At 56.5% G+C, this 19,645-nt stretch overlaps 2 protein-coding genes across 3 annotated transcripts in view; one reads left to right on the top strand and one right to left on the bottom strand.

The window, feature by feature from the left end:
* Positions 1 to 5,835: 5,835 nt before the first annotated feature.
* PIMREG (PICALM interacting mitotic regulator) lies at positions 5,836 to 9,206 on the top strand. Its single transcript, XM_036269876.1, has 4 exons — positions 5,836 to 6,130; positions 7,701 to 7,996; positions 8,470 to 8,565; positions 9,151 to 9,206. The coding sequence occupies exons 1-4, from the start codon at positions 5,837 to 5,839 to the stop codon at positions 9,182 to 9,184; spliced, it is 720 nt and encodes a 239-aa protein (XP_036125769.1). The 5' UTR covers position 5,836; the 3' UTR covers positions 9,185 to 9,206.
* Positions 9,207 to 11,001: 1,795 nt separating this feature from the next.
* Positions 11,002 to 19,645, bottom strand: part of PITPNM3 (PITPNM family member 3) — a 92,218-nt gene continuing 83,574 nt past the window's right edge. For both annotated transcript variants that reach the window (XM_036269263.1, XM_036269264.1), the window contains 3 exons: positions 19,401 to 19,584; positions 15,723 to 15,851; positions 11,002 to 14,305 (listed from right to left, as the gene is read on the bottom strand). In XM_036269263.1, coding sequence (XP_036125156.1) covers positions 14,003 to 14,305; positions 15,723 to 15,851; positions 19,401 to 19,584 — 616 coding nt within the window. In that variant the 3' untranslated portion in view covers positions 11,002 to 14,002. The remainder of the gene's footprint in view (positions 14,306 to 15,722; positions 15,852 to 19,400; positions 19,585 to 19,645) is intronic.

Here is a 19,645-nt window from a genome sequence, read left to right as displayed (position 1 = left end):
TCAGGCTAAGACGGGGATTTGCCCTGCGGGAGGGGTGTGAATTAGAGGAGTTAAGTAGGTAGCCCCAAGCTGGCCCCAGGCTGCTCCTCGGGGCCACTCCAGGCCACCTAGCCTTCCATCCCATTCATCCACTGCTTCTCATAGGGACGCGAGGCCCCTGCCTGACTTTACTGCACGGGCATTGGTCTGTGCCACCTCAGGAAGAGAGCAAGCCGGCTGGAGCTTTCTTAAAGAAGACGGCTGCGAGGAAACTCGCAGTGGAGAGGCCTCGGGCCCTGAAGGAGAGGAGGAGAGACTGACCCGAGCCCCTCAGCCCTGCCTGCTCCCTGGTGCTGGCCCTGGTCTCAGATTCCTAGTCCTTTTGAACCCTAGACCGAGGCCCTGTGGTCTTTACGGTCCCTGTCTTCCCTCCTTCCTATTTCCCCTCCTCTTCTCCCCAAAGTCTATCCACCCACAAGAGCATGCGCCATTGCTGAAGGAAGAGTGGCAGGCTTCCAGCTTGGGAGAACCCTAAACGGAGTAAGAGAAGCAGGGGGCAGACTTGGAGAAATTTGGGGAGCCCTCCACAACCCCACTCCAGCCTCCCCTACAAGGTCTGGCTGGAGCAGCGGGGTCTCCTGTCCCCTTTGGAGAGTCTCTGCCCCGTGCACTGGGACCCAGGCAGAGCTTCATGGGTCCCCTTTGTGGGCTAGTGAAAAGAAACATGTGACGACTTGGTGTTTGGCGCCACCTTGTGGTGAGTTCAGATTTTTGTACTTGGGCTGTACAAGGTCCTGAGGGTGATGAGGATTCTGAGCACAGCACCTTTCTCTTCTGGACCCCGGACTGACTGGTTTCCTAGAAGGGGACACAGAGCCCTGACACAGGGAGAGCTGAGAATGCTGGAGGAGCCAGCCAGAGCTGCACTCCAAGGGCAATTCCACCTTATTTCCTGACCTTGTGGCCTTAGGCATCTCCTATCCCTAGCTCCATTTTTCCAACTGAAGAGGAAAAATCAGTCTTTTCTGCCTCCCTCTCCTGGAAGTTGAGAGGCCTCCCTAAAGCAGTGAATGGGACCCCGAAACCCAGAACCCCTGGACGTCTCCCATGAGGAGCGGTTCGTATCGAGGAGGCCCAGCCTGGGTTAACTGGTCCGGGCCCAGGAGCCCAAACTGGGCCAGCAGATCAGGCCCCTCCAGGACTCCTCCCTGAGTGCTCAGATCCCCCCTTCCTGAGGGCCCAGCTCCATTCCTCTCTGGAGGCAGGGAATCGGGGTGCAGGGTGCAGAGGCCCCTCCTCTTCTGTTCCATACACAGCAACCTAGAGCAGTCTGCGTGCAGAGGAGACAAAATGAAAACTAAGAAAAAGGGACGTTATTACCATAAAGTCCTGGCGGGGGTGCACACAGCAGGGGGCAAGACTGCTTCTGGGGTCCCAGCGATGTTCTGTTTCTTCGCCTGGTGACAGCAGCATGGCTGTTCGCTTTGTAAGTATTCATCATACTAAGCTTCAGGTTGTACGCATTTTTCTGCCTGCTGTTGTTCACACTGGAAGGAAATGATCTAATGTCTCACACTTAAAATTCTCCCCGTTTCAACTGCTTCCCTTCGTAGAAGGTCAGAGGGTGAACACACAGGGGCTGCAGAGTTCTCGAGAGGAGGCAGACCTGGTCGACTGGGGCCTGGGTGGCAGAGGGGCGGGCATGAGGAGAAGGTGTTGAAGCTCATGCCAGTGGTTTCAGGCTCACTGCTGAGAAGAGTAAGGTGCTCAGGCCACCGCCTCCAGACAGACTCTCAGCCACCACTTGGCCCCCAAACTAACCTCCTAATGAACTTCATTCAAATGCAACTCTGATGACCCCACTCCCTCTGCAGATTCAGCCAAGGCTTCCCACTGCCCTGCGGATAAGTTCAGGAGCCCTGCAGCTCCTGGCTCCTGCCATCCGGGCCCTGCCCTCTCCGCCTCACTCAGCCTCCTCTGGTCCTGGGACCTGGCAGTGCTCTGGCCTCCCAGCATTGGCCTCACCCTCGCTTTGTCCCCCTAAGTCCTTAGCTACAACCCATATGCTAAGGGCGGCCTGCTCTGACCCCCAGCTCATGTATGGTTTCCACCCCCTTTACCTCCCCTCACCACCCCTAGCATTTCCCATTCATGGGATGTTGCAGTTTGATGTCCACTGCTTCCCTCAGACTGACAGTCCCATGAGGACAAGAAAACTGATGGAAGTTTTGCTGTTGGACAGGGAGCCCCCAGGGCAGGGGGGGGCAGGACCCCAGAAAGCCTCTGCTTGTAGCAACTGACTGGTTTTCCTCCTTACAAGGAGGAGCGGGAGCCCCTGTACCCTCCACCCCTCCACTAGGAGTCTGCTCACCTCAGCACATCCTCCACCCCCACCCACTGGCTCCACCAGCCAAGCAAAGGCAGAAGGAGACAGCCTTCTCATTCAGAAGAAAATGTTTCTGTCGCCTCTTCTCGTTGCCATGGAAACTGCTCTTCTTTCACCTAGCCTGCCAGTTACGGTTCTGGGGTTGGGGGGGAGCCCCAGGCAGGGAGGGCATTCACTCAGTCCTTCCTGATGCTTGAGGAGACCGTGCAGCCAAAGGTTAAGAATGCAGGTGTTGACACCCAGGGTTTCAGCCTCCACTGAGCAAGACAGCACCCATGTGAATCTCGGTTTCATCTTCCGTAATGGGAATAAAAATAGTATCTACTTCATGGAGCTGCTGTGAGGATTAAGGAAGAATAAAGAAATGCAGTTGGCACACACATGGTAAGGGCTGGACAGACACAAGCTGTTGCATCGATGAATGTGACATGCCAGACATGCGACAGGTGCTGATTGACACTGTGGTCAGACGATCCAATTTGAGAGACTTGTTTCTGAGTGTTCCACTTTCACTAGTCTTTCTCACACTTTCAATTTAGTTTTTCCTAAAAAAAATTACTCTGGCCCTAGTCAGTGTGCTCAGTGGTTATAGCATCAGCCCACAAACCAAAGGGTCGTGGGTTCGATTTCCAGTCAAGGGCATGCATCTGAGTTGCAGGTTTGATCCGGGACCCAGTTGGGGTTGAGCGGAAGGCAACCAATCAATGTATCTCTCTCACATCACCTCTCTCTCTCTCTCTCTCTCTCTCTCTCCTCTCTCTCTCTCTCTCCCCCCTTCCCTCCCTTCCACTCTGTCTAAAAACCTATGGAAAAATATCCTCAAGTGAGAATTAAAAAAATAAAAACATAAAATTGTTTGTTTCAGTTGCACATACGTGTGTTTTGGATACTGGTCCCCTTGAATGTGATAGTCCCTGTGCAAGGAAACCCCACACACGCAAACACAGACAGTCTTTGCTTGATTAACTCATTCTCTAGGTCTCAGCTTTAAATGACATGATTCTTGCATCATAATTTTTTTTGATTAATTGATCACTCGATTCATTAATGTTCATTTCTCCCTTCACACTACATTTGAGCTCCATTGGGGTAAGGATGCATTTGTTTTATTGATGTGGATCATTTTTAAAAAAAATATTTTTATGGCCCTGGCCGGTTTGGCTCAGCGGTTAGAGCGTTGGCCTGCGGTCTGGAGAGACCCGGGTTCGGTTACCGCTAAGGGCACGTACTTCGGTTGCAGTTTGTCCCCGGCTCTGGTTGGTCGTGCGGGTGGCAGCCACTCGATGTGTCCCTTCACGTCGATGTTTCTCTCACTCTCTCTCCCTCCCACTCTATCTGTACAAAAAATGGAGGAATGTCCTCGGGTGAGGATAAAAAATATATATATATATTTTTATGGATGTTTAGAGAGAGAGATGAAGGGAGAAGGAGAAACACTGATGTGAGAGGGGAACGAACATCAGCTGCCTCCTGCACGCCGCCTACCAGGGATGAGCCCAAACCTTTCAGTGCAGAGGACACTGACCAGGGCGGTGGCCCATTTTTAGCACAGTGTTTAATCTCTCAGACACCAGTGGGTGTTTGGAAGGACATGAGCGAGGGGACATGGGGAAGGAGGAGGAGGGCTGGGAGAGACCAGGTGATGTTCGCTGGGGTGTTGGATTAAGGTGCCTGCAGGGCCCGGGAGGATTTGGGTCTCCAGGAGGTGTTAAATATGCCCCTCTGGGAGAGGCGCAGGCTGAGAAGAGGCAGTGTGGGTGGTGTCGCGGCACATGGACCCTGGTCCCAGACTGGCAACGTTTGTATCCTTGGCCCTGCTACATACTAACTGAGGAAAACTGGGAACCAACATAACCTCTCTGCACCTGAGCCTCCTCACCTAGTCATGGACTGCACGGAGAAGCAAATGAGCTCATAATATAAAGTGCTTGGTGCACAGAAAGTGCCCCATATATGTTCATGGTTCCTACCATCCCTTGCAGGGGGTGGGGAGGAGAACTGAGGCCAGAGAGGTGGGTGTGATCACCCAGAGATGAAGAAGAGACTAAGGACGGAGCTACCAGGAGCCCCATCAGCAAGAGTGGCCAGAGAGGAGAGGAGTCGGGGGACCAGATGAAGATGGCAGCAAGAAAACCCAGGATGGAGTGGCCAGTGAGGCTTTGAGGCCCCCTAAGGGGCGGGGGTGGCTTTCTAAATGCTTTTTTGGAGGTTATGGGAAGAAAGGGAGGCATTTAACTAGAGAGAGGGGAGGGGTCCGTGAGCCGGGGGCGGGAGCCAAGGGGTGTAAGGAGAGAGCGGAGGTGTACTCCCCTCTGCCCCCTCTTCCAGGACGGGTTTTTAGGGTGCAGAACGAGGGTGGCGAGAATGGGGAACCAGAAGCGCAGTGCTTTGTTTCTGGACGGCAGAGGGTCAAGAGGGAAGTTTGAAACAAAACCTCCACGGGAATTCAGGCCCCGAGTTCTCTGCGACAAAACCAGTGAGACTTCCAGGCAGAATGGGAGGGGACGCTGGAGGCCCGGGACCCCGCCTCCGCCCCGCCCAGTAAGACCAGCCCGGCCAGGGCCTGGGAGTCCCGGAGGGGGCGCGGGCGGGACCCGCGGTACAAAGGCGGACAGCGTCGCGCCGCACCCAGCCCCGCGGGGGTCCTAGGGGTGAATGGGGCGACCGAGCAAATCTGAGAGCAGGATTCACGGCCGCGAGAGCAGAGAGCCAATAGGATCCCAGGTTCGACGGAGAGGCGGGGACGGAGCCAATCAGCTGTGAGGACAGGGCCAGGGGGCGGATCCGCGCGGAGTTTCAAATCGGCTGGGGTGGGCGAGGTGCGTCTGCGCTGGGCGTCTGTCCGGTGGACGCGGGAGCTTTGGGTGAGTGCAGGCCGGAGCGAAGTGGGGCTTCTATTCAGAAAGGCAGGGCCTGGGGGGCGCGGGGCTGTCTCGTTAGGACAGGCACGCGTGTGGGCGTCTGGGTATTGCACGGTGGAAATGGGGGGCTCCGGCCAGCCGGCCAGGGTCTGGACCGAGCAAGTTGGGTCCGGGCGAGCTGTGAAAGGCTCTGGTCGTGCACTGGGCCCATTGCTGAGGCTGGAGGAGGGCCGCTCCCGACTCTGCCTCCCAAGCCTGCCTGGGGCGACGGCGGTGAGGAGGCTGGGAAGAAAAGACAGCTGTTTGGGACGTTCACAGCAAGGGACTGCAGGAAATGCTGAACAGCCTTGTTCAGCCTCTGCCCTCCTCTGGGCCTTGACGACCACCACCCCACCCCGTTCAGGAGCCATACTCCTCCCACACCCCCAGTTGCCAAGTGCACCCCTTCTTAGCCTGGGCCATCCACCCCATCCCACGGACCTCCATCCCACCTCCTCCCTGGTACTCAGGGTCTCTGGGGAGCCTGGAAATGGGATGGAGGATGCCTGGCTCACCTGCCTTTTGACTTCCTCCCCAGGGTTTGGTGAACAGAACAGACTTGGCCTGGCAGATGGCCTCTCGCTGGCCCAGTGTGAGCACGTCCGTGCGCAGGAGATCTCTCAGGGACCAGGAGCAGCTGGAGGAGAACGAGGTGCTGCAGCCTGCACCTGGCCACCTGGAGACCTCCAGCAGAGCCCTGGGCTCCCTCTGTAGACAGTTCCAAAGGAGGTTGCCCCTGAGAGCAGTCAGCCTCAACCTAGGGGCGGGCCCCTCCTGGAAACGCCTAGAAGCCCCAGAGCCAGGGCAGCAGGGCCTCCAGGCTGCGGCTCGCTCAGCTAAGAACGCCTTGGGTGCTGTGTCCCAGGTAACGCTGACCATGTCCAGGTCAACTGCTGGAGAACTGCTGCCCTCAGGAGCCCCCGAGAATAGAGACTCCATGAAGACAGGGACACTGATTGGTTCATTGCTGTGTCCCCAGCACCCCAAACATTTCCTGGCACATAGTAGGTGCTCAACAAATAGCTGAGTGAGTGAAAACAGTGTCGTGGAGGAAACATCCTCACAATACAAGCTAATAGAACTGTATTGTGATGGCAATTGAAAGCAAGTGGCTGATGATGGCAGGGTACCAAAAACCAGCTTAGTCAGTGAAGGCTTCCCAGATGAGGAGAGTCCATGGAATTCACCCAGGACCCGAGAAGAATGAGGCGCGGATAAGATAGATGAAATAGCTGAGGGAGAGCAGAAGAGAGCAAGGAGGGTAGTGGGGGGAGGGCAGTCCAGTGTGCTGAAGGTGTTTAGACACTCCTAAGAGAGACTGGTAGTCCTGGGAGCCAGTGGGAAGAATTCACAACAGGGTGGGAATCGTGTCTAATTAGCATATGAGAACTTGGTCTTTCACTACTTGGTGGAAAAGGGGTTAGAAGCCGAGTCTCCCGGGAGGGGGGGCTGGGGTCCTGCCTTGCAGAGGAGTAAACAACTTCAAGGCTGCGCAGAGGGGAGATTTGAGAGGGCTGGGTGTCAGATGAGAGGTGTGGGCAGGAATATGCCATTTATGTTGGGTGTGAGGTGCCTGTGGCCTTCCAAGTGGATGTGTCTTCAGCCCTAGAGCTGTATGGAGGTGTTGCCTAGAAAGGACCGAGGCCATGAGAGTGAACAGACCTCCAGGGAGAGAACTGGGGTGGGAGTGGGGGTTCTCCTTGGTATCTGATTGGGAATCTGAAGATACGGGAGAAGGAAGATGTTTCTGGACCCTTTGTAGAGAGGGCTCTGAGCCAAGTGTTCATCCGTATCTAGAACCCTATGAGTTTGATCCCCCAGATCAGAGACGAAACGAGGTAGCCTGCCCAAGGTCACATAAGTCACCAAATGTGACTTGGGTCTTGCTCTAAGGACTCTGGACTCTGGTTTGCCCAGGCAAAGACAGTCTAGCTGGGGAACAGCCTTCACAGCCCCCCTCTCCCCCCCACACACACACACACACTGGTGTGAACGGTTCAAGCCTTAGGACTGGACTCTGGGTGACGAGCAGCCTTGGAAGGGTATTGAGTTGTGTCATGATAGAACTACCCTTGAGAAGGCTCTCTGTGCATCCGTGTGGAGGATGCAAGACCAGAAGCAGGGGGACAAATTATCTTACAATATCCTGGGGGGTAGGCTTTGCCCTGGAGTCTCTGGGTCAGTCTGTGTCTGAAAGAGGGTTGGACTTTGGCAAACGGAGGCTCTGTGAGCCAGAGTGGTTCTGCTGCTAACCACTGCACTCATACGCTGGGGGCTCTGAACCGGGTCCCTGCAGTGGACCCATGTCACATGGCATCACCCCTGTCCCTCACCCTTGAGACTGAAAGCTGCTTGTGCACGGACGGCTGATGGGTGGAGGGGTCGGAGGTGTGGCTCACGCTCGGCCTGTGATCACATTTCCACGTACCTGTCAGAGAATCCAGGAGTCCTGCCAGACTGGCACCAAGTGGCTGGTGGAAACCCAGGTGAAAGCCAGGAGAAGCAGGAGAGAGACGCCGAAGGACAGCAGCCCCCACGCTCGCAGCCTGAGCCAGAGGAGCACCCGCTTCTCTGGAACCACCCCTGCCCGCTCAACTCCGGGCCCCTGGGAGAGGGAGCGGCACCGCCTCTCCACCCAGAGGGGCCCGCGTGCCCACCCGCTGCGGAGGTCCAGGAGGGAGGCCGCCTTCCGGAGCCCCTACTCCTCCACGGAGCCCCTCTGCTCCCCCAGGTAGGTGGAGGAGTGCCTTGCCCCCAGCACTCATGGGAGCCAGGGGCCCCCTGAGCTGAGTCACATCCATGTTCTAGCCCAGCTCTGCCCCCTGCTGGCCAGGGACCTAGGGAAGTCTCCAGGGCCTTAGTCTCCCCACCTGTAAAGGAAAGGGTGAGCTTAGCTCTGCTCCTCCACACTCTCCCAGCTCCTGGTGAGCCGAAACGCCCGTTTGGAAGCCATCTTGAAGCTGAGACTCGTGTGGGGAATGGCAGGGCTCACTTTTCTACAGGATCACCTTCCCTTGACCTTGACCTCATGAGCCTTGATCCATCTGTTCTCTGCTCCAAGTTGCTCCGATGTCACTCCCCGGAGCAGCCTTGGTGATGCCCAGCCCCCACTGACCCCAGACTGCAGAGCTGAGTTGGGGGGGGGGACTCCTGCCACAGGTTTCCTGCTAGTCACTGGGGCCCGTGGCTTTTCCTTCTGTGCAGTGAATCTGACAGTGACCTGGAGCCTGTGGGGGCGGGAATCCAGCATCTCCAGAAGCTGTCCCAGGAGCTGGATGAGGCCATTATGGCTGAAGAGAGGTAAGCTGCCATCCCCATGCTTCAAAGCAGCAGGGTCCCCTTTGGAGGCGGGCCTCTGGTTCCGGCTCCGGCCCGCAGTGTGACCCTGGCCAGTCCCGCCCCTTCTCTGAGCCTCAGTTTCTTCCTCTGCAACATAAGACGGGACGAAAGACCTAGATTGTAGAGGTGGTTAAGGATGCTCCCTGGATATACATGGTCCTCTGGGCCTCGGGTCCCCATCTTTGTCCATCACCTGGAACGTCACCAGGCACCTGAAAGACCTGCCCTGCCTCCAACACTCCCCATGGAGTTGCCCTGCCCACCCGTGGAACTGGGGACAGCTGCAAGGCTGCAGGAGTTCCTGGTCTGTCTGCTCAGGACCCCACCCTTAGGGCAGGGCCTGGGTCTGGAGCCGCCCTAACTTGGGGCCGTTTCTACGTGGCCCTGATGAGCTCTTAGGTGGCTCCCTGCCAGCTTTGACGATATGCCAAGTGTGCCAAGTTCCCGCCGTGTTGCCAGGTCTGATCTTATCTAGTCCAAGCTGGGAGGGCCCTCAGAGCCTGCAGCACCCAGTGGCATCTGTCTCTCCTGCTTTCCCATCTCCAGGGGTGACATGACCGTTTCTCTCATTCGTGACTGAGGACAGTGCCCTTCAGGTAATGCCATCCTGCCAAGCATCCTTCTCCGCACCCTCTTCCTCCCCTCCTCCTCCTCCTCGAGCACATATGTGTATTTGGAGGCCTGGTAAAGAACTGAGTCTCCTGGAAAAACCCACAGAGCTGATACCCGGCAGAGTAGGAAGCATGCGGTCTTCCTACCAGCTCAGACCTGAGCTGCTGACCTTACCGACCCCACCACCTTCCAGCTCTCATTTTGGGGGAAGGCGATGGTGTCCTGGGGCACGAAGGGAGCTCTGTCTTGCAGGAAGCAAGCCGTACCTGACCCCCATGCCCCACACCTAAGATCCGTGCCTCCCGCCCCCTGAGTCCTGGAGGAACCCCCGGAGCTGGCAGTACCGCTGGGCCACCGCTGACAGGACCTGACTAGCAAAGGCCCAGTGGAGGCTGCTTGGGGGTCTCTGCTCTCCTGCTCCGACCACATCTGAGCCCAGCAGAGACCACCTGCCGCAGCCCAGGAGTGACTCGGAGAGACTGAGGAGACCTGCAGCATTCATCCCACTCCCTTTGGGCTTTGAAGCGCACCCCACACCTGAGCCTTGGGGTTGCCGCTTTCACACATGAAAGGCAGGCTTCAGAAGGTGTTGGAGAGCGCTGAGCTGTGCGCCCAGGAGTCACCCCATGTTTCCAGTGCCCGGCTGTTGGGAACCAGCTCCTGTCTCCGCTCCAAAAAAAGGGATGGGAGAGATGTCCAGGCTGAGCCCTGGGGCCCACGGGTACCTATTTATGTTCTCAGCACCGGGCACTGTGGGTGGCAGGGAGGAGTAGCCGTGCTCAGTAGCAATCTCTGCCTTCTGGAAATTATTTAAGAAACCGGCTTTGTCATTTTATTAGGAAGAAATCAGTGCATAACGTCCCTTGCTAATGTTGCCCTTCTGTAATAAAGACTCTGTATTTGACATCTCTTCTCTGTCGCCACCCCCCCCATGCCACTCAGGTCTGTGGTTTGGGGCCAGGCTTTGTCCCCCTCACCCACCCCCACTCCCAGCACCGGCTCAGGGAGAACAGAGCTGACGGGAAAGGTGTCTCAGCTTCATTCAGAGCAAAGCACATTTTAAAGGCAAATAAGGTTTTTATTTAAGTGACAACGTTGAAGAGTTAAAAACCAGCTCACATCAAAATCAAGACCAGTTGTAAAAATCTTTTAACTCTGTAATGCTGTTTTGTCTTGTTAGAAATCTGATATTTTACATTTTCGTTCCTAACGGATTTTGTACAAGGCAGCCATGAGGCACAGAATAAACTTTCCACCATGGAACCATCCACCACAGATAATACTGGGAGTCACACACTTAGGAACAGTCGGACCACAGACACGGTCAGACAGGCTGCCACCACGGAGTAAACAAATAGAAGGACGGAGGGGTCCGAGGGTGGGGGTCCCCGTGAGTGAGCCTCCCTCCTGTCCTGCCCCTCTTTGGTGTCACCTGCCACTCCCTGTCCCCACCAGAGTGGGGTCTGACTGATAACTTATCTCAGCCACCCTCTTAGTTTCTCAGCAAAGAGAGCAGGACCCAGACCAGGCCTCGCTGCTTGGACTTAACCCTAAGTATGATTTTTAAGAAAGTTCCCCTAAGCCCAGAGGGAGCAGAAGGAGGGAGGTGACTTCTTGTGGCAGAGCCAAAGAGATTGGTTTCCAGAGCACTTGGCACCCAAACCCCCAGGGTTCGGCGGGAAAGTTGGTTGTTTAAGGCGGGGCAGCTGCGAGGCTCCTTGGCAGGCTGGGCACCGCTCCGGGGCGGGGCGGGGCGGGCAGGGTGGGAGAGAGCCCACGCCCCACTGCGCTCTGCCTCACGCCCGCTTTCACTGAGACCCTGGTGCCACCTCAGTCTGCAGGACACTCCTGGGCATGGGTAGGGGGTCCAGAGTGGTCAAAGGAGTTATTAGAAAGCCATAGTCACTGCCTCCCTTTCCGAGAGCCCACACCCCCCCAAAAATCTCTCAATACTAGGGTTCAAAGATGTTTTCTCTAGCCGTGTCCAGGCAAGAGGGCCATTCATCCAAATGCAAAAAAGTCTCTTTTTTTTTAATGGTTTGCGGAGCCTAAGGGAGGAGTCGAGCTCTTCAGAAAAACCCATGATGCCAGATGCCAGAAGAGTAGCCCTGGCTGCGGGTGCACCCTGAACCCCCAACAGGGCAGACGGAAAGGGAGGCAGCAGGCAGGCCCTCCGGCAGGACAGCCACCAAACTGGGAAGACAAACATGCCACGTGAGAACAGGCAGCTTTGGCTGGGCGGGAAGATCCGTCTTCCAGCTCTGAGCAGCAGGCACACTGGGAGCTGGGAGGGTTCTCTAGAAAACAGCCGGACTGGGGTCACAGAACTACTTGGGGAGAGGCAGGGGCCCCCTCCAGAGAACATGACTTGGTTCTCTGTTTTTCTCCAACATAACTGAACAAACAAAATGGAACAAGCCACTAGTAGAGAAAGTGCATATTGGTTCCAGTTGCCGTGAGAACAGAACTGAAACCCACATTGTCTGAGTCTGGTCACTGCGCAGAACCACAGACGCACCCAGCAAAGCTCCATGAGCGCGTGTTCACAGCTCACTGTACACCTCCAGCATCTCAGGTGTGAGTCTTGGGAGCCCCAATCCAGAGCTCTAGAAAGGAAGGGGGTGGTGACCCTCCTGCCAGGTCCCGCATCCCAGCTCCAAACTCCCAAATCACAGAATCCTCACATGGACTCCAAACTCCCCCAGTGTCCCCATATGCTTTCTCGCTCCTGCTCCAAGCCTGGGGTTCTCAGGAAAGGCAGAAGCAATCGAAGAGGGGGAGCAGTATCTCACGCTAATTGTTTTATCATTTGAGAGGGATGCGTCAGTGGCTTCTGCAGATAACGGGGAGTTTCAGGAAATCAGAATAAGTCTTCCCACCTTTCATTCAGGGTGTTTTGGAAAGGAAGGGAAGGGCTGGGGATGAGGTGGCTAAGCCACATGAACTGGTGCCTACGGAGAGCCGAGAAAGGTCCTGTGAAGAGGAAGGTGAACTGCCAGGAGGCAGGACCAGAGAGGAAGCTGGGGGGTGATCACCCCTTCCCCAGAGACCTGCCAGCAGCTGGGCACCCCTGAAATGCAGGTGCAGGGCTGAAGGTGACGCAGAGAGCTGGCAGGCAGGTGGGCAGGTGCGGCAGGAGTGGGCAGACTGGAGAAGACACGTTTCTAGTAGAGAGAGCAGGGTTAGGGGCTGGGAGCCCGGACTCCTCCAGCCCCAGCAGGGTGCCCCGCTTGCCAGTGGTGCAAGCCGCCCCCACCAGCCGCAGCCATCGGGGAGGACTCTGGCCACGTGGGAGCTGCAAGAGGTAGACACTGAGCAGAAGCGACACTGAGCTGACGAGTGCCTGCTGTGTACACATGTCTGGGCCCTGGGGCGGCCTGGCCCAAGACACAGCCCCACTGAGAGAGCTGGACCGCCTCAGTGACGGCACGAGGGGCTCAAGGCTGGCCCGGGCTCCAGGAGACCAATGTCCAGGCCAAGGGCCTGGCAGCAAGAGGGCGCAGACAGACTTCGAGGGGCCCCCAACCTCAGGGTATGACCCAGGAGAAAGTTATGGGCACCAAACCAAGCTGAGTGGCAAATGGAAGGAAAGAGAGTACAACAGTTTGAGCCAAAACGATATGAACCCCAAACTCTGGGATCTCAGCTCTGTGCCTTCCAGGAGCCAAAAGGGAGACGTCAGCCTGGGCAGTGTTGGGGGTGCAGATCAGCGCCCTCTAGGAGGATGTCTCTGTTGCTGGGACACTGGGTTTGGGCATCAGTGCAAAACAAACCTCTCCATGGAACAGGGACCCCATGCCCCCTCCCCAGAGGCTTCCTTTGAAGTGGTGGAGCCCACCCAGAACCCTGCTCTCAGACTGTGGGGACACTGGGCCCCCAGAGGAGCACTTGGGCCTGAAAAGCCCCGCAGGGTAGAAGTGCGGGATAGCCTAGGAGTCAAAACTCGCACCCATTTAACCTCAGCTGGGGAGATCTCTCCATTATATACGAAGGCGGGGCCCAGAGAGGGCAAGCAGCTGGCTCAAGGGCTCACAGCTAGCCCAGCTAGGCCAGAGCCCAAGGCCGCAGCCTCACACGGGAGGGCACCAGGCAGGACTCTGGAAGAGGAACACCTGTCCTCAAGGGCCACAGGAGAATGATAAAGATACTGAGGACAAGAAGGCGGGACATGAACAGCCACAGGAGGACAAGCGCCAGCACCAGACCCCCCCCTGGAGGCCAGGGCGGACACCTGAACATAGGATGAGCCCAGGGCCATCCTCTCACTCCCAGAAAGTGGCCGCTTTGCCATAAGAGAGCCAGGCCTGAGATGGTGACTCAGGATGTCACGGGGAGGGCGGGCACAAATGCCACTCGCCTCCCCACCAGGCAGCCGGGAAACCACACCTGTCAGTGGCTGCAGATCCTGGTCTGGGGGCTTCTCCCTTTAGGGCCTGCTTGGCATGACCGCCGAAGCCTGGAGAACTCGGACAGATGGACTTTGTCTAACACTCCGGCTCCCGGCAGGCCCGCACCCCGGATTACACAGACATCAACCCTGACTGGGGCTTGAAGTTGCAGGCACGGGGAGGCGGCGGTGGCTGCGCCGAGACCCAGGGATCTCGCGCCCTTGCAGCCTAGGGAGGCCCCCAAGGCCAGGCAGGGTCCCTCCCCGCTGTGGTCGGACACTGCTGGACAGACACGGGAGGAAAAAAGCAGGAACAGGCCTGTGTCGGGGAGAAGACAGCCCTTCCTGTCCCCGCAGGCAGCCTGGCAGGGCCCCACTGCTCCGTGCCCAGCCCCGCCCTCAGGGCACTGACTCGAACTTGGGGGGCCCGCGCGCCCAGCAGAGCGCCTGCAGGGGCCGCTCGTGGTCTTTGTCGGACTCCGGCTGGCTCTGGGCCCGCTCCGGCTTGGGGTTGGCGGGCGGGTCCGGCTGCTGCACCGACATGGTTCTGCGCAGGTGGTTGCGCTTCCGCAGGAAGTCGGGCTGCGCGTGGAGGCCGAAGCTGCCCTTGCGCAGGATCATTCGCGGGTGGTTCTTCTTGGGGCGCGAGCGGTGGCTGGCCTCCAGCGCCGCCAGGTGGGCAGCGTAGCCCTCGCTCAGGAACTGCGGGGGGCGCAGGAGTCAGGCCAGCAGGGCAGGGGGTAGGCCCAGGCCTGACCCTGTACCCCAACATCACCCTTACTCTGGGACACCCTACAATGGTGTCAGCAGCTTCCCTGTGGAACCTCCAGGAAACTGGACGCTCACTACCATTCAAGGCTCCCTGCCTGCTTCACACTACTGAGCACTTCCATCTGGGTCATTCGGAATTCTCTGGATTCTGGATGGGGGTGAAACTTCCATCCTTGTCACTTTCAGTAAAATCTCAGAATATAAGTCTCCCATCATCCACCTTCCACCCCTTGGAACTGGGTTACTTTCTGGGGCCCACAACTGCCCTTGACATCCTTCCCAGGGTGTGCTCAGCTTGCCACTCAGCAAGTAGCCTGTGGGCCGCCAGCACCTGGCCCCTGCTGGGCAGAACCTCAGGCCCCACCCCAGACCTACAGGATCAGGACCTGCATTTAAACAAGATCCCCAGATGATCCACAAGCGCGTTTACAGTTTGAGATCAGCGCTGCTCTAGGGATCCCCATTTGGGGGTCCCTCTGTCTTCTGACCCTGCACCAGCTGGTCACTCTCAGAGTTTACACTCAATATGCCCTAAAAGATCATCACCTTCCCTTCAGTCTGCTCTTTCAACCTGCTTCTCACCAAGCCAGAAACGGGGTGCCATCCTTGCTTTCTCTTTCCTTCATCCCGCACATCTGATCCGTTCATTAGCAGATCGAGTCCATCCAGCCTACAAATGCTTCTCAGACCCTCCGACTTCTCTCCTCCCTTCCACTTCCTCCATCCACCTCCCACCTGCAGCCCCAGGAACCTCTCTGAATCACAAACACTCTGAAGACTTAGAGTCCCAACCTGGGATCCACTGCCATCGGCCCCTCCCCTACGCCCTCCTGCGTCACACTCAGCCAAGCGGTCACTTGTGGTTCCCAGAATATACACGTTGTCTGTCCCCTCCTGACCTTTGCTTTTGCTGCTGCCTGTCACAAATGCTCCTCCAACCTCAGGCCCCTCTAGGACAATCCCTCACACTTCTGCCCGGAAGGATTCCTAGATCTCCATCCCCCAGGAAACCTTGCCCCAAGTCCAGCTTAGCTGTTCTTGTCTGGGATCCCACCATTCTCTGAGCTCCCCCATCATTTATCATGGCTCTTGCCACACTGGACTGTTACTGTCTGCAAATTTTTCCATCTCCCTGGACTGGATGACATGACATCGGATTCCACTGGCGACTCCCCCCGGCTTCCAACATAGGATCTGTTTTGAGGCAGGTGCCCCATAGTATTTGTTGAATGAATGAATGAATGAGCAGATGAAGGAATGAACAAATAAAGGAATAACCACCTACTCCCCTTTACCCTTTCCCTGGCCCCCACTGCCCAGCCTCAAGCCCCAGCCAGCCTCCACCCACCTGGCACTGGGTTTGGTACTTCTTGGTGGGCCGGCCTACAATGAAGATCTGGGAGGGCGGCAGGCCCAGCACGCTGTAGACGGAGATGTCCTTTGTGGAGCCATAGGCAGCACTGATTTTGATGAAACACTGAAACACAGAGCAGCTCATGGAGGGAGAGACAGGCCCAGTCAAACCGCCCCCAAAGGATTCCTGGATCCCCATCCCCCAGGAAACATGCTGGGGACCCTTTATCTGCACACTGATAGAGTCCAAGTCATGTCTACCCTGCAGTGGCCTCCCGTCTCTGCCCCAACCCTGCACCCCAGGCCCAATACAGGGTTCTGCCTGGTGAAGTCAGGGCCACCCCATTAGCTGAGCAGCACTAGCCGTAGGTTATCTAACTGTGGGGCAAAGCGCTCCTTTCTGGACAAGGAAACTGACTGCCAGGTTTACATATCACAAGGCCAGGACTAGAGCAAATCCTGTCTGGCCTCCAACCCTGTGCCATCCCCACGGCACCAGACCAGACCATGGCCCCCATTTGGCCACTGCCTTGTGCTGGCTGGTCTGATGTCCTCCCTAGAAGCCTCATCCCAGTTCAGAGAACTACCCAGCTCCTCCTCATTTCAGCATCACCTCCAGATCCTTGCCCACCGCACCAGGATGAAACCCCGCCTCCTTTAGGGTGCTCACCATCTCGCTGTCCTCACTTGGAGCCCCTCATCAACGTCATCTTCTCTTTCCCACTCAACCTCCCCCCAAGTCCACTGGAGATTTTTGGTCAACTGTGACAGCTTTTCTTCCTCCTAAGTCCCACCATCCCTGGGATGACGTCCTGTTCACAGGGATGGTCCACCCACCACCTGAGCCTCATGGTTCTTTAAGGTCAGTGACTGTCACCTCCAAGAATGAACCCAGACCTGCCCCCTCTGAGCTCTGAACCTGCGCTTTCCCACACTGACCCTGCTCCTTCCCGTCTGTCTCTCTCTCAGCCTCTCTGGCCTTATCCACACCTGAATTCTGTGCACACCTCTCCCGCCTCACCCCTCGCACCCGGCCTGGGCTCCCTGGGGCCTCCCTCTCTGGCCCCTCGTGCGCCCACATTCCCTGGCAACACCAAGCCTGGGCTTTCTCCACATCCCCTTTCCCCTTCCCATGTGCTGGCTTCTGAGAGCCTCTGGGGAAACACAGAACCACGCAGCTCTGGCCCCACGCATTCTTTCTGTTCCCCAAGCCCCCCACCCCCCCTATGTCTCCTGATTTTTACTTCCCTCCCTAAGCTGCTACCCAGTCCTGGAAGTCGAACCAAAGAAAGGGCTTCCTCAGCCCACTGACCCTCTCCTCGTTAGTTGATTTATCCCCTACCTGCCTTTAGCCCAAAGGAAGAAGCAACTTCCTTGCCCCACCCTGTCTTGCCTCCTGATTCGCTCCAGCTCACTCCCGTCACTTCAGTCCAGTGAGTCCATTCCCACCCACATCAGCATCTGGGCTGAGACCCACCTTGTCTGCTCCTCACCCCACTGCTTCTGCCCCCTTAGCCTCTGAGGCGTCCCTTCTTCACCGAGGTCATCAGGGTCCAGTCTTCATCATGAGGACATTTCTCATCAACCACACCTCTTCCCAAGGACACTCTTTCCTTCTTAAAACCTTCTCCTTCCCAACACCAGGAAGCTTTTCTTTCCTGGCCTTGCCCCCATCTGGCTCTCTCTGGCTCCTCTGCTGGCTCCTCTCGCTGCTCTTGGGGGCTCAGCACAGCCCCTTCTTGCCCCTTCCCATGGCTTCATTGACATGCTTCAGCTGGACTTGACATAGCTCGTGTCCCATGGTGATACAAGCCTCAATGTGTCCACAAATGAGCTCATCTTCCTCCAGCCTGGTCCCCTTTCATTTAATTCATTCCACTAACATTTATTGCATGCCTATCCTGTGTCATCATTGCCCCAGATGCTGGAGATGTACTGGTGACAAAACAGACATAAGCTACAGTCAGATCAGGTTAGTAGCACCTTGATTTCTCCTGGTCCTCAAGATGACCATCTGAGAGCTCCTCACTCCCTCCATGAAACCATCACTGTGTCTCTCTCAGCTTCTCTGGCCTTATCCACACCTGAATTCTGTGCACACCTCTCCTGACGATTCTACCCTCCTTTCTCTCCTGCCTTTCTCTCCATCCCATGGCTACCACCTAGACTCTGGTCTTCCTCTCTCTTGTTTGGGCAACAGCTTCCCAACTGACCTCCACACCTCTTGCTTCTCCCACTAATCTGTTCTCCACGTAGCTGCCAGAGGGATCTTTCTACAGCTCAAGTTAGACACTGCCACTTTAAACTCTTCCATAACTCCTCATTGCCCTCAGCAGAGTGTTCATGGTCTGGGCCTGGCTTCTGTGGTTTTCAAGACTTACCAACCTCAGGTGCCTGATAACCTCCAGGGCCTCAGCTCCCAACTGGCCTGGCCACTGCATCCCATCCTGAAGTTCTGAGAACATCCCAGGCTCTTCCTACCTCAGTGCCTTTGCACATGCCATTTCTGGTGGGGTTTTTTTGTGTTTTTTTTGGTACATGCCCCGAGTGGGAACCGAACCTGGGACTCTCTGGTCCACAGGCCGATGCTCCAACCGCTGAGCCAAACCGGCCAGGGCTGCACATGCTGTTTCTTTGGCCACTTGACAAACTCATACTCACGCTTCAAGACTCAGCTCAAAAGTTCCCACCTCCTAGAAGCCATCTGTGCCCTCCCTAGGCAAAGCTAGGTTCTTTCTACTCTGTTTGCCAATAGGGCCTTTTCTAATTACACACCAGGAAGTGGAGGATTTGCACATTCCTCTTCCTCTGGATCAAGGATTGGGAGACTTTTTATGTGAAAGACCAGATAGGAAACATTTCAGGCTTAGCATTTTGTTGCAGCTACTCAGCTGTTCCACTGTAGCTCAAAAGTAGCCGTAAACAACATATAGCACATGAGCTTGGCTGTGTTGGAACAGAACTTTATTTTTGGACGCTGAAATTTGAGTTTTGTAGATCTTTCACGAGTCGGGAACTGTTCTTCATCTGATCCCCACCCCTACCCCCAACCATTTAAGCCATAGTTTGTCAACCCCTGGTCTTGATCAGGGGCTCTCAAAATTTTGTAAGCACCAGCATCCTCTGGAGGGTTTGTCAGTACACGTTTGCTGGGCCCCTCCCCAGCGTTTTTGATTCAGTAGGTCTGGGGGAGGGCCAGAGGATCTGCGCTCCCAGGGGGGTGTGCCTCCCGTCCTGGGAACACTGACAGCCAACCCTCGGATCTAGCTCAAAGCTCTTTCTAGCATGTCCCGCATTGTTTGTCTCTGTGTGGCCCCAAGACAGAGGACAGGGAAGAAACATAATAGGCACTTCCGTGTCTGTTGAATGAATAACCAAATGCAGAGAGAAGATGTAGGCTTTAGGGTCAGGAGACAAAGGACGAAAGTCTGACTCAGATCTTGGGCAAGTCCAGAGCCTGCCTTTCTCATCTGCCTCTGAGAATAATACCTACCTGGAAGGCTGGAAAAGGACCCACTGAGATCCCCCGAATGTGCTTTGCCAACTGGCCATCCACTTGCACACGGGAGGTGGCGGGGTAAGCGGAGGAGGTCCACGGGGGTTGAGGAAGGGGGGGGGGAGCATGGGGGAGGGCCCTGGAGGGCTCTGGCTCCCGCCCCGGCTGGACACTCACCTCCTGCACGAGGTTTCGGAGGAAGATGGCCTTCTGCCGCAGCGGGTCGTGCACCAGCCCATCTGAGAAGAAGATCATGCCCTGTGGGAAGTTGTGCTGGGACAGCCAGGAAACCACTCGCTGCTTCTGCATGTCCGGCCGCCCAGTGATGTAGAGGATCATGTAGCCCAGGTCCTGCCAGTGCCTGGTGAGAGGGCAATGCAGTGTCCAGCCCGGCCCCGCCCCGGCCGCCACCCACAGCCTGC

This window comes from Molossus molossus, unplaced genomic scaffold, assembly GCF_014108415.1.
Source record: "Molossus molossus isolate mMolMol1 unplaced genomic scaffold, mMolMol1.p scaffold_m16_p_19, whole genome shotgun sequence".
Classification (NCBI taxonomy): Eukaryota; Metazoa; Chordata; class Mammalia; order Chiroptera; family Molossidae; genus Molossus; species Molossus molossus.
The sequence above is the reverse complement of the archived record's forward strand: the minus strand, read 5'-3'. Positions and strand labels throughout refer to the sequence as shown.